The following is a 14,502-nucleotide window of genomic DNA, read 5'->3' on the forward strand; positions in this document are numbered from 1 at the left end:
GAAGCACTGACAGGCGTCTCCGAGAGTCAAAAGGGATATCGGCTTCTAATATGACAGCCGGTCGATGGCGCCGTCCAACTGCGGAAAGATTACAAAACACCCGAGGATAAAGCGCGGCACGTCGGAGGCGACTTTTAGCTCAACTCGTCTCTTCCGGGACAGAAAAGGGAAGTTCGGCGTCGTATTTCAGTCGGAGTTGATGGGCGGCGCGAGGATTACTCGTAAATATACTGCTCAAAAAAATAAAGGGAACACTTGAACGACACAATGTAACTCCAAGTCAATCCCACTTGTGTGAAATCATAGTGTCCACTCAGGAAGCAACACAGATTCATTTTGACTTGTTTTAAGGACATTACATCAAAGTTGGATCAGCCTGGAGTTTGTTTTTACACTTTAATTTTGAGTGCGATTCCTAATCCAGACCTCCATGGGTTGATACAATTGATTTCCATTGATCATTTTTGTGTGATTTTGTTGTCAGCACATTCAACTGTGTAAAGAGCAAAGTATTTCATAAGAATATTTCATTCATTTAGATCTAGGATGTGTTTTTTAAGTGTTCCCTTTATTTTTTTTGAGCAGTGTATAATGATACAAATGACAAACGATGCGTGGAAAAGACGATATTGATCGTCTCCGGCGCCTTCGATGTTTTATAGAAATCGCGAAAACCGTAGATATTTTGCATCAGCCCGCGAGAGGCCGAAAGAGAGAACGCTAATTAGCACGACATCGATGCTAACGCTTCGACAAAAAGTAATGACGGTTTAAATGAGCGGGTTAAGGTGATCTGAGCTCCGGTAAAATCATGTGTAAAGATGATTTGAAAAACTGCTGTTAGCAATAAATGTCTGTTTTTGTTTCTTTTTTTTTTTTTTTTTTTTTTATTTCCCCCCCCCCCTCCGTATTCCAGCAGGTGTCCAGAGAGAAGTAGAAGGTAAGACAGTGCATTGTATATTGAGCATAATGATGAGCATAATGTGTTTTCTGGCGATGCTGCAAAAGCTATTACCGCAGCATCGGCGTGTGAGAGTGTGTTCATTATTATCAGGTTGTTATTGTCAGTTTGGACTGCAGTTATGACATCCAACAAATTAAGCTGAAAGGAAGCCGTACTATCACTGATCTCAAGGTCACGGAGGATAAAAAATAAAAAAAATAAGCGCTTAATGTTCCGGAATACTGATTGTATGTGTAATCGGTGCGCTCAAGGTGACCGGGGAGGTCGTCCGAGCACGTGGGGGTTCACACACCCCAAACTAAAATATGAGGGATGCTTTGGTGGGGATGCAGATGCTTTGGTTTATTCTTTTTTTCCGAGGTTTGTGATCTCCTTTTTACGTCGAGTGATGTTTTCTATTTCCCGGTTTTAAGTCTGTCTTTAATATGTAGATGAGACTCAGAAACGCTGGCATTAATATCCAGCTGATTACAGAGGCCTTGACATTCATCAACTTGTCCTGTTATTTTCATCATTCGACTTCTCGGCGATGTTTTCCAGGAGGCATTTAGCATCGTTTTCTGTTTTTTTTTTTTTTTAAAAAGAAAGTCTTATTGGGTGTGAAAAGAGACGTTTTCCTCGTTATCGGCAACATTTTAAGGGACCGCAATTAAAACGGGATCGGCTGTTAATGAAGCTGACGCGTCGAATGCGAAATGAAGATTTGTGCAGCCGCCGTCGGAGCGAGGTATCCATCATCCCGGTAAAGACCGCGGGCTCTGGTGAGAGGGCAGCCAGCAGGCTCAGGAGAGCGGCACAAGGTGCTTTGGACGGCTGCACATTATAAATCACTATTGCTGGTCAAAAGTGCTCCAGCCCGTGCACACCTGCTTTCAGGGATCCTGCCCCCGACACACGGTCACTACTCACCGAGTTAAATGTCCAGCTGGAACGGGATTTTTTTTTTTTTTTTCTCGGAGCCGATACTGATATTTGGAAGCTCAGCAACGGCCACTTTAGCGTACGGCAAAATAATGGTGTCGTCACCGAGAAAAATTAACCTCCAGCATCTAATGCAGGGGTGGGCAAACTACGGCCCGCGGGCCACATCCGGCCCGTCGGTCTTTTTAATCCGGCCCGCCAAAGATTGAACAGAATTCATACCTGATGTGAATGATTGAACGATCGGATCAATGAATGCGGGAGCTCAAACAGGATTTTATTTCAATTTTGGAGCGACTTGAGAATTTTCCCGAGCTGAATGACACAGATTGGCTTAGGGATTTAGCCTTTACTGAGGACATACTGACATACATGAATGAGCCGGACGTGATGCTACAAGGGTAAAACCTGTTTGTGCATGAAATGCAAGCAAACATCAGAGCCTTCAAAACCAAGCTGGTTTTATTTTCAAAGCAAACAATGTTCAGACAAATGTCAGACGAGTCCGATATGTACTTTTAACAAATGCGTTTTTTTTTTTTTAATTATTTACATGTATCGTATCTTGTGTTGACCCGGCCCATCTGTCAAATTCTAAAAGTCAGTGCGGCCCCTTGAGCCAAAAAGTTTGCCCACCCCTGATCTAAGGTTTAACCAAGAATAACCATCCGGTGCATTACTTTGTGGAAAAAAAAAAAAAAATGTTTTACCGTTCGCTCGAGTGAAAGACGCCAACGGTTCATCCCGAAACAATTTCCAAAAACATTTATCATCGTTGATATGAGGGATATGCGGAGATGGCGCGGCGGCTCCGCTCGCCGCCGAAAGAAAAGGGGGGGAAGGCATTACCAGATGACACGCCGCTACGAGAGCACGTCGGGACGTTTTATTGGATTAAAGCTCGACGCGGAGACGATTCCCGAGGCAGAACGCTGGAAAACAAACGACGCAGAGAAAACAATACTCCGCGGCCGCCTTTTTTGTTTTTTTCTTCCTCTCCGTCCTCGACGCGACATTCGACTCGTCCAAGATGGTCACCCACGAGCTGCATTCGGGTTTGGGGCTTTTGGGTATTAAGTGGGGCAGGAATTATCTGTGTTTGACAGAGGAACTGTTTTAAGAGAATGGAAACCTTTAGCACAGCGGGTGGATCTTCGGGGTCGTTCGGCACGTGGTTCTCCTGTTGATCTGCGTGGACAAAGGCCATGGCGGGGCTCGCTCTAATGCCAAAGAGCCCTCTGCTCCGCCAATGTTTTGAGAGCAGAGGCAGGTCTGCGAAGGAGAGATAAGGACGGCCACCTCGCGAGGCGGAAACGACCCGGAGAGAAATCTCTCCAACGTACGGGAAGGGGCGAACGGCGAAGCGATTCCGGGCTTCGCACGCCCGTCGTCGCTGCTTTGTTTTGATTTATTTGTTTTACTTTTCTTTTCAGATTCGAACGTGTAAGCGCGCTCCGGTGACACGCCGCGGAGCGCGGAGATGACAAAAACACTTAAAAAAGGGGACGCAGCTGGCCCTAATGGGCCGGCATCTTTTCAGCAGCAGTGACCTTGGTCTAATCCTTCATTACAACTGCCTCCATATTATAGCACTTTTCACGGAAACACAAATTTACCAAATCCTAATCCTCTTGCAATGCTTCTTTTTTTTTTTTTTTTTATTATTTTTTGTTCTTCTTAGATGCCCGTTCATTAATGTCAAAATAATGACTTGAAGGTCTGTCGGGTTTTAATTCTCCCTTTTATTTATTTTTTTTTCTTCCCTGACAATTTTTGTTTAAATAATCTTTGTGTTTGTCTTGTTTCGACTTTATAAAACGATTAGCGCCGGAAATATCAAATCAGGACGTGGCGTGAAACGATTCCAGCGGAAAAAGCGTCGAGCAGAGACCGAGACTGAGACGACGGAAACGATCAGACTCACACTCCTGTCATTACACACAACACAATGTCCACCGTCGGGTGTGTCTTAACACATACTGTAACATGCTTCGCTCGGAAGCAACATCTGTTTACGAAGCAAAGCGACAAGCGCTCCGACGGCCGTCCCGTGGAATGCTATGCTAACCGTCGAAAACAGCACAGACGACGTGTATGCTATCTAAAACAGCAAAACCCCCTTGAAATATTTAATGAAACTGCTGGATTTCCTTTTTTTTTTTTTATTATTTTTTACATGTCGCTAGTACCTTTAGCGTGCATTATTTACTTTATTAGCCCTCAACCGCGCGCGGTAGTCGCTGTATCCCCGCCACCGCTAGACATGATCCGGGATTCGATGTTCAACATATCAAAAACAGATTTGTGAAATATCCGTTTTGATCAACGTGCAATTTAACGAATGCCAGTGAGCTGCTAAAATGTAAATATCAGAAAGTAAAAATGCAAAGTTAGCTCCGCAACCCGACCATATGCATTTGCATTTTATTTCTCTCGAGATCTCAACGGGTTGGTTGTTTTTTGTTTTTTTTTTGTTTGTTTGTTGTTTTTTTTTTACTTTCCTCAGGTTCCCCCCCCCCCCCAAATACTGAAATAGCTCTCAAACCAAGTCAAAGGAGCACGCTGACTTATAAAATAAGCTTCCCGTGCCGACCGTTTTATCTGCCGTGTATTTAAAGATAGGAAACTAGTGGACGGATGCTGAGAAAGGCGGCTTGTTTGCATACAGGTCGAGCCATTTATCTCTCCATTGCCACACACTGAGATTTGTATGTAAGGCTCAGCCAAGCGGGATAAGGAAATTCAACGGGGTCTGCCTCCATAGGATTATCACACATTGGGGCAAGAACAATATTCCTCATCCACTTCTTTGTGACTCCACAAAGAAGTGGCCGCACGGAGAAGGGAAAGACGGGTTTATCGGCCAGGGTTCTCCGTACGTCGCCGCTCTCGTGAAGGTCGGGTCGGGTTCGCTGTCGTTTTCTCGGCTTCTGCGCTCAACCGAGCGACTCGTAATGGTAAACAAAGTGAAGGTTGAGACGAGGGCACGGCTTCGCTGTGATTTTTGCGTCCGTCTCCGCCAGTCATCCTGGGGAAACCACCCTCCCGGTGTAGCCCTTACTTCCACCTCAAGGGACACCTGACGTTGTGGTGTGTTCCAGAAAAAAAAAAAAAACTCAAATCTCTCTGCAGGGGAGAGGTTGTGCAAATGCGCGGTGACGCTGACCTTTTCTGTTGGACGTTGCTAGCCTGATAGCATAGCTTGCCGTCATGCCGTCTGAGATAGCGGGCTTTTCTTGCTGCGAGCAATTCGGAGCCGGCGGAGGCCTCATGGTGACCGTCCGTACCTCCGGGTGAGCTCGTCGCTTCCCGGCGAGGCTAATTATTTGTGCGGCTAATCAAAATGAAATTAGCGGTGGAAAATTCCAAAACGTGGCCGCAAAAACCAACCGGCAAGTCATTAAATCAATATATTTGTCACATCAGCCGGCGCTCATCTAAACTGCTTTGTGCTCTGGATTAAGGTCTGTTTGTCCTTCAGCCGTGCAACGAGTGTTTGTTTTGATGTTGCTTGTGCAGGGATTCATTGCTTGATGCATTATCCAGATTGGGTTTCCTATTTATCGGAGATTTACAAGGTTGCATCGGTGTTCGTGACAAAGTTCTCACCGCAATAGCTGGAGGTTGTGCGACTCTTCTGCAAGTTGCTGAAGGATGAGTAAGGCCAGCAGGCTGGGACGCGCAATGCTAATGCATCTCGCAGCTATCTTGTCAATAAAAGGGTCCTTTGGCGAGACACTGAACGCCCCCGGTTGCTCCCCTGGCTAGCAGCCTTGCATGTTAGCAAGGCTGCTAGCACGCACGTGTGAATGGGTGAATGTCATCTAACCCTACGTAACGTCTTGTCAAAATCTTCTTGGATTTCTTCCCTTGCAGACGATTCAGCCGTCATCCCAGGGGCTTCTTGAGTTCTAATGACCCGAGGGGAGTTTCCTTATTTAACCGCCAGGGTTTTGGGCGGGTCGAGGTTATGGTGGCTCGTAATGTAAATGGGAGAGTCGATCGTCAGAAGCTAAAGGGGTTGTTAAGCTAATGTAGAGAAACATCGGTTCTTCGGTATGTCCGGTACACGTGGACAAATCGACGATAAAGTTGACTTTATGTCTTGGGGATGTCGTTCGTTGGGGATGAAGGAGCAACTTTTGGGGATTACGTGAAAAGGTAAAGCCAGACAAAGGAATGAAACCTGTTGGATCACATGGACCGAGACTCAGGTGGATCCGGGGGTGAATCGTACCCGGTTGTTTGGAGGCTGCAGAAGGTCCGTCAGCGTTACACACTTGTGGAAGGTCGCGTCTGAGGCCCCCTCCTCTGTTTGGAGATATTTTTCGTGTTTTGACAAAGACAGCTTCTTCGACTCCTCTCCGGCCAGAATACGGACGTTGCCGTCTTGAAAGTAACGTCCCTCGTCCTTCAGGCGTAGGCGGACCGCTGAGTCCCGTCACCTGAAGCGGTGACTCCTGTGTAAGACCATCAATTTGCGCAGAGGTTGTTTGGTCTCTCCAATGTAAACGTCATCGCCACTCTCAGCGCAAGTGACACCATATTTTCGATCTTCTGCCCGGGTGTTTTGTCCTTGGGCAGGTCATTAGATCGGGAGCCTCTCGGATGACGGGTGAAACCTCTTCGAGTGAAGAAATTCAAGTCCGGCGGTCGCGACGAGAAGATTTCGACAAGAATTCGCCGCGACCCGGATGACTGAGAACCTCCGCAGACGTCTCGCGGCTTTACAAATCCCCGATGCATAGCGCTGCAAAAAAAAAAAAAAAAAAAAACAACAAAGATTCCACCTAAATGACAGCTCAGACTGCAACTGTGAGAGGCTGGCGGTGTGAGTCTTCCAGTGATGATGCACTGATGAGAGCTGTTTGTGTTGGCTGGCACACCGGGGCTCATGTGCTCAGCAGAAGTGTTGCATTGTGTCATCCCGGCTTTTTTTTTTTTTCATTTCTGGCAAGAAAAACAGATGAAATATGCCGTATACAGTGTTCTTCTTCCAGGCCGAGCTCTTGAAGCGCTACCGTTTGCGTGATGTGGAACATTTATATGTTACAAAGAGTAAACAGCTAAGAGCGAGGGCTAAAGCGAGGGCTAAAATGTTATCAGTTAACATTCCTATGCTAATAGGATTAGCTTTGCTAATAACATAAGGCCACATGTGGCCCTACAATCAATTGGCAACCAGTGAATATATATATATATATATATATATATATATATATATATATATATATATATACATACATAGATAATATATGTAGACATATATGATATATACATGTATATATATATATTTATAATATGAATTTATAGGTATATGTGTATATATATGTATATAAATATGTATATACGTTTATAACCTTCCTATGCTAATAGGATTAGCTTTGCTAATACCATGAGGCCATTTGTGGCCCTTCAAATCAATTGGCACCCAGTAAAGATATATATGTATGTATATATATAAATATATGCATGTATGGATGTATGTGTGTGTGTATATATACATTTATATGTATATATATATACATATACATAAATATAAAGTGTATGATATATATGTGTATACATAGATAATATATATGTATACATATATGATATAAACATGTATATGTATAAATATTTATATTTATGATATGAATTTATATGTATATGCGTATATATATATGTATATAAATATGTATATATGTATATGCCATTTGGACCTGGTTTCTTCGGAAAAGAAAACACTGGGAGCCGCACTTACTTTTTCATGTCTAAAATAAAGGTACCACTGTATATATTGCTTTTTCATATTTTGCCTACCAGGGGTTGAAAGTCTCGACAAATTGACGGAGTCTTGGAGGGAAAACCGGCTTCCGCGAGTGTGACATATATTTTGAGCGTAGAAAAAATAATAAATATAATTTTGTTTTAATATTTCAAGATCACAACAATCTTCCAGTTTAGAACTGAAATTATTTCACATACAGTTTTTTGATTTAAAAGCAAAATAATAGCCTAGAGGCAAGCAAGTAGCACATCGACTTCTTCGTTGTTGAGATTTCCCCCTTTATCATTCCCGTTCCACGTTTAACTCCCGTTGCTTCTTTATGGAGGATGTTTGTTCTCAGCCAGAGACACCGTGGGTGTGACGGTGAAGTTATTCCCCGCCGTAACGTCGGAGGTAGACAGCTATTGGCGTTTGGATTTATGTTTCGCCGAATGCGGTTTGCCCTGGCTGTCTTTAAGGCTCCGATTTTAGGACGGCGAACAAAAAGCTTCCCCCTCTGCGTGGGACGCTGAAAACCGCTCTCGGTGGCAGATATTGCTAATCATTTTAAGGCCAGGAAATCCATTAATAGACGATGGCATAAACAATAATCGCCGTTATTCCGATCAATTCAAGGATCTTTTTCAAACGTCGAGCGAGATCACGTTCGGGTATTTGTATCGGGCGGGTGTTCCGCGTTTGAGAAATAAAAAAGAAGGTGACACGTTGCGCGTCACGATCCTAACAACAGTAATTTTATCCGGATTATCATGTTTTCAGGACTGCTGGAAACCAAAAGTCGTATTTTAGACTAGAAAAGCAACTTGTTAAAGGATGTGCTTCTAAATTATGTCTGCTGCTGTCCATTCTGCAAACACTGTGGCTGCACTAGACATATAGATCCATATATATATATATATTTATGTATATATAAATACATATTCAGCCGTGGGTTGAAATGTGGTCAACAGTCTTGCTTAATTAGCTGATTTGTTTTCAGCGGTCAGGATTACTGTGACCTCATGGACCTTGTAAACCCAATATTTCCTAAAATGTGATTTATTTAAATAAATGCCCCAAGATGTTTTTAAAATATATATATTTTTTATAGTTACACGCCTCCAAGGAATTGCCTCAGATTTCTTTTGACATTTATTTATTCTGACAAACAGAAAAGGCCAATATTTCCTGAAATGTGATTTCTTTTTAATTTATTTAAAAATGCCTCCAAGAAATTTATCCAGTTTAAAATTGTATTTATATATTGGTACGCTTCCACGGAATTGCTTCATTTATATATATATATATACATATATATATATATAAATGAAGCATGCATATATATATATATATATATATATATATATTATACAAAATAGAACAGACTATTTTTTCTAAAATATAATGTGCTTATTTTTTTTTGTCTCCAAAGAATTACTCCAGATATTTTTAAGTTGTATTCATTTACTGGTATTTGCCTCCGAGGAACTGCTTCCTGTTTTTGGTTTTTATTCACTCATTCTAAATATTAGAAAACTCAATATTTTCTAAAATTTGATGGATTTTTTTTGTTAATATACAGAAACGCCTCTAGGTAATTATCACAGTTTTTTTTTTTCAATGATATATATTTATTGGTATAAGCTTCCTCGGAATAGGTTTTTTTTTTTTTTTTAAACGTATTTATTGTACAAAATGGAAAACCTTAATATTTCCTAAAATGTGATCTGATTATTAACGTATTTATAAATGCCTCCAAGGAATTACTCCACATTTTTTAAGTTGTATTTACTAAATGGTATACACCAGCAAGGAATTGCTTTGATTTTTATTTCTTTTATTTCTTAATTTGCATTATACAAAATAGAAAACCATAATATTTCCTGAAATGTGATCAGTTTATTAATTTTATTTATAAATGGCTCCAAGGAATTACTCCAGTTTTTTTTTTAAGTTGTATCAATTTGATATTATACACCAGCAAGGAATTGCTTTGATTTTTATTTCTTTATTTATTATACAAAATAGAAAACCCTAATATTTCCAAAAATGTGATCAGTTTATTAATTTTATTTATAAATGGCTCCAAGGAATTACTCCAGTTTTTTTTTTTAAGTTGTATCAATTTGATATTATACACCAGCAAGGAATTGCTTTGATTTTTATTTCTTTATTTATTATACAAAATAGAAAACCCTAATATTTCCAAAAATGTGATCAGTTTATTAATTTTATTTATAAATGGCTCCAAGGAATTACTCCAGATTTTTTTAAGTTGTGTTATCTTAAAGGTATACGCCTCCAAGGAATTGCTTTGGGTTTTTTTTTTTTTCAATTTATTATACAAAGTAGAAAACCCTAATATTTCCCAAAATGTGATCCTTTTATTTGTTAATTTTTTAAATAAGTAATGAATAGATTACACAATATCTAATGGAATTAAATGAGTGTATCACCTAGATATCTTGCTTCACCGTAGCATTTGGTTGTTCCTCATCTGCAGCGCAAGATGAATTCGGTTCATTTCCTCGAACGTTCGTCAAGCCTTTTTATCGAATCTTTCCGAAACGCGAACCCGTAATTTTCCGAAGGCGGGTAAACACGGGCCACGTTTCCAATCCCGTTATCCCGACAGCCTGCAGGTGGGATGACACTGAATATTCCAGCCCCGATGTTTTCGCCGTTCCGAGAATCTTCCGCGCTTCGTTTGCAGGATTCAGACGTTCTTTGCAGGATTCCGCGGCGTGTAATCGAGCGTCGAGTCCCGGCGAATGGCGAGCTCACTGCTTCGACTAACCTTCTCCGCCCTCCCGGATGAAGTCATCTAGACGTACGACGTGGTATTCTGGTCCTGGTCCGCCTGTTTTATGACGGCACAGGCGGATGAAGTTTTAACACGGCGGCGGCTTCTTTTCCGCGCGGTTTAAAGGTGGCAAATTATTGCTGGCTGACCTTTTACATGACGATCTTTGGAAGATGTTGCGCTGCGGCGGTTCTTCCGTTTCCAGACCTTAACCTGTTGAGCTGCGTGTTCCGTGCGGACGTCTCCGGAGATGGAGTGGATAAGGAGGATTGTCGCTCGTGCCCTTTTCTAAAACACCGCCAAACAGAAGGTTAATTAGGCTCGCGTGGCTTGGCTGAGCACTTACGTGGAAATATCAGCGCCGGACGTTATTTTTTTTAAAATCGCAGATCGCGCGTTCATCAGGAATGGAGAATATAGATCTTATACATCAAGACGTCTGCATCAAGTAAACATACAGTATGTGTTCCATTTCGAAAAAAAGCATCTTTGTGAGCAACCGCATCGGAGGGTTGCGCCGATCAAGATGTTTTTTTTCTCTCCTTGCCTTCCCTCTCCTCCCTTGAGATGTCTGTCTGTTTTCAGTTTGATTTCCCCTTTGTATTTTAGTTTGAACTTTGACATCCGTACCTTCCCCAGGATGTCTGTCACAAACTGCAGTCCAACATTGTGACAATGCTTTCGTTTCTCCCGATCCTCTTTTATGAACTTCCTGTTTTCGTATCCTTTTTTCTGTCCTTTCCCTCAAGGTCTGGCGCACCTGATGTTAAAAAGCCAAGGTATGGGGTCTATTGGTTTGCTTTTCCTTCCCAGCCACCAAATCACAACATTCCGCTTCCCGTGATACCATTTCAGTTAACTGTGCTGCACTAATATTTACTCTCCTCTTTTTTCATATAATTGCCTCTTCATTTTTGCTTCCTGTCATGTTATGCTCACTACTCACTCAATTCTTGTTCATCAAACCTTTGTCCTGACCACTGACTGAGCTACTGGAACCTCAACTTTGACCTCTGCAGTTTTTCGCCAAGGTAATGCACCGATGCTCGTAGAACCTCTTCGGCTCTTTGCCTACTTTTCAAAGGGTGTCTCTCGCGCGACGAAGCCGAAATCGGTCGATCGGATTTTTCTTCCTGTTGCTTTAGTGACACATGCTAGATGTATAATCTGAAAAAAAAAAAAAAAAAATGGAAAGAAAATTGTGCCGGTAACTCCATTTTCATTTTGTAGATAAACGTTTATTTCTGTTACGTCTGTAAAAGAAAAAAATAGTAATAATAAAATTCTACTCAGCGTTCATTATTTTGCACTTGCTGTAATCCTTTTTATTTACCCTATAAATCAGGGGTGGGCAATTATTTTGGCTGGCGGGCCACATTTCTTAGTTCGTATTTACGCGCGGGCCAACTGGGTATCATGTAAATTGAACAAAATGAAAATTGCAATTTAAATATTGACATTTTTTGGCAGTTTATTTCCCCTTTAAAATGATCGTGTAAATGTACCGACATCGTTTTGAATGTAAATCATCCATGGAAAATTAAACCAAAGGGAAACTAAATTCAATATCGATTGAAAATATTGAAAGAAAATAGTTTTGCGGGCCGGATAAAAAAAGCTGGACGGGCCGGATGTGGCCCGCGGGCCGTAAAATGCCCAGATCTGCTATAAATGCTTTTTGTATGTCTTTGTTTCAAGGGATTGTTTCTTTTCAAATGTCAACTGATATGTAAATCGTGTCGCTTGCGCCGAATTCTTGCGCCGGATGACGTTTTTTTTTTTTTTTTTTTTTCCCGGGGCGACGACGCCACCGCACACCCTGCGGTCCCCGGTTGCGGGACACACACACACACACACTCTCTCTCGCGTTGTTAGCGGTGTTTAAAGCAAAGGGGGAGATAATGCACGCTTTGCACTTTTTGCTCCCGCGACTTCAGCATCGCTTGCAGAACGACGGGCGTCGCCCAAATCCCGCCGCCGCCGCCGCACTGCCTCGGCCGTAAAGATTAACATTGACTCTGGCAGCGGGATATCGCCGCTATATTAAATATTTAGCACATCCTGCAATAAGAGCTGCGAAAGGCCAACCGCAGGCGTACGCTTCCTGAAAATTAGGCCTAATGTAATTGTTCAATTTCTTGTTTAAATAAGAGGACCTCGGTAATTGATTGTGGATAAAGATTTAAAGAAAGAAAAGCCCTCAGAGCAACACAAGCGGTACAAGTGGGTTAGTGACAAAGCCTTTTATATAAGAGTCAGATGGGATGTATGCAGGAGGTAAATGAATTATTATCCCATTTGATTTGATAACAAATGAATTTATTGACTGTGACAGCGTCCCAGCCGCTCGCCCGAGGCTACACTCGGGAGTGTTTTGATTCGATCTGGATTTATTTGTCCACAAAATGGGTTCCGGATCCAGTCTGCTCTCAAACTTGGCCGCCGTCTCTCTATAAACGAGTTCGAGCCGCTTCGCATGCTTCGGGGAAACCGGACGCGCCTTAATTCCGAGTCTTCGGTGAACCGCACCGCCACGGTCTTATTAGGGAAATTATGCAGACCCAGGTGTGGCCACCTAGAGTGCCTCTGCATCTTCCTGCCTGCAGACCCGACGGTCAATCGCTGCCCCGCCATCCATATGCCCACACCACCTGACTCGTTTTCGGGCGCATCCAGCCGACAACCCGACCCCCCCCTTCGCCCGCCGACGAGGAGCAGCAGTGATAAATTCAGCGGCTGCCATCTGCGCCCCGAGCGTATGGACCGCTTTGACATTAATCATCGGCAACGCCAAACATTAATGAATAATACACATGTTGACACTCCTCACGTCAGCTGGTGCGTGAACGTACCTGCAGCGGAGCGACGCCGCGGCCTCCCGATGAAGCCTTATTTCTCCGCCGCGTTAAACGCGATCTCACATTGGTGGCACTTTGCCACCAATGCCTCGCTCCTAAGCGCAGGACAACAATCGCTAGCTGTTATTTTCTGAATGAGCGCTCTTCACGGTTGCGACCGGGATGCCGCGGGTGTCTTTTGTATTTTTGCAGGGGGTTCGACAATCACTTTAAAATGATTCGCGGGCAGTTTGCGGCCCGCGACCGCTTAGAACGCCGTACCTTCTGTCGCCGCCGGAGTGAAATTTGACGGAAGATTGGAAGATACGCCGGAAGACAGAGGAAGAAGGTTTTTTTTTTTTTTTTTTTTTGCCGAGTTCTTCGTCAGATGTCGATTTGCAAGGCGGGGTAATTCGCCACGAAGCTGCGGGTGCCGAACTGCCACATCGGCGTCACACGTCGGACCGGGACCTCGGACGCCGCTTCCACCGAGTTGGTGTGAAAGTCTGCCCGGGGAAACGGCAAACACAGCTTGCATTTTCTTGTCGACAAGCCAGTCAATATTGTTGCTGCAGACGATGGAGCTCGTCCAAAATAAACGTGAGGCCGAAGCTACGGTCTGTCGCATTCACAGCCGACCGCAAACCGCCATCGATCCCTCCGTAGCGTTAAATCAAGATAAAAAGTCACCTTTTTTTGGGGGGGGGGTGATGTGTTCGTTTAAACAAAAATAGCAGGGATAATACAAACGTCATTTTGTGAGATCGATGCGTTTGAACCCAAAATGATGAGATAGACGAAGCCGGAACTTTTCTTCATTTTCCAATTGTACAATATCAGAAATCACTTTTGTTTTTCGCTGGAAATGCGCACCGCTCACACACGGAAATGGGATGGCGAACGGCCGTGTGTCTCCCGATGTGATTGGCTGGCGACGGGTTCACCTTGAATCCAATGACAGCTCGGATTGGCTGCGGTCCCGCTGCAGGATAAGCAGTACGGACAACCAACCAATGAACAAGAGCAATGTTCTGGTTCTAATTGGAAATGATCCCGATGCTATTTTCGCTTCATAAACAATACGACTGATGTTCCAGATAATCGTAATTCAATGGCCTTTTCTCCTTTTGTTCGATCCCCCGCACTTTTCCCTTCTCACATCAGCGTAATGAGGCTACAACACAATGGCCCAACAGGTTGTTGTCTTTGCAGTCGTTTCGTAACTGCT

The 14,502-nt window shown here is 43.1% G+C and overlaps 1 protein-coding gene across 7 annotated transcripts in view; it reads left to right on the forward strand.

Annotated features, from left to right (window-relative positions):
* LOC147216637 (neurexin-2-like) overlaps positions 1-14,502 on the forward strand; it is a 174,582-nt gene that overhangs the window by 38,265 nt on the left and 121,815 nt on the right. For 4 of the 7 annotated variants that reach the window (XM_086177451.1, XM_086177458.1, XM_086177455.1 and 1 more), the window contains 3 exons: positions 917-940; positions 11,187-11,216; positions 11,457-11,468. In XM_086177451.1, the coding sequence (XP_086033577.1) occupies positions 917-940; positions 11,187-11,216; positions 11,457-11,468 (66 nt within the window). The remainder of the gene's footprint in view (positions 1-916; positions 941-11,186; positions 11,217-11,456; positions 11,469-14,502) is intronic. The other 3 variants (XM_086177454.1, XM_086177456.1, XM_086177457.1) reach the window with 3 other exon arrangements.

Source organism: Fistularia commersonii, chromosome 29, assembly GCF_037954325.1.
Source record: "Fistularia commersonii isolate RoL2024-O1a breed Wild chromosome 29, RoL_Fcom_v1.0, whole genome shotgun sequence".
In the NCBI taxonomy this organism is placed as follows: domain Eukaryota; kingdom Metazoa; phylum Chordata; class Actinopteri; order Syngnathiformes; family Fistulariidae; genus Fistularia; species Fistularia commersonii.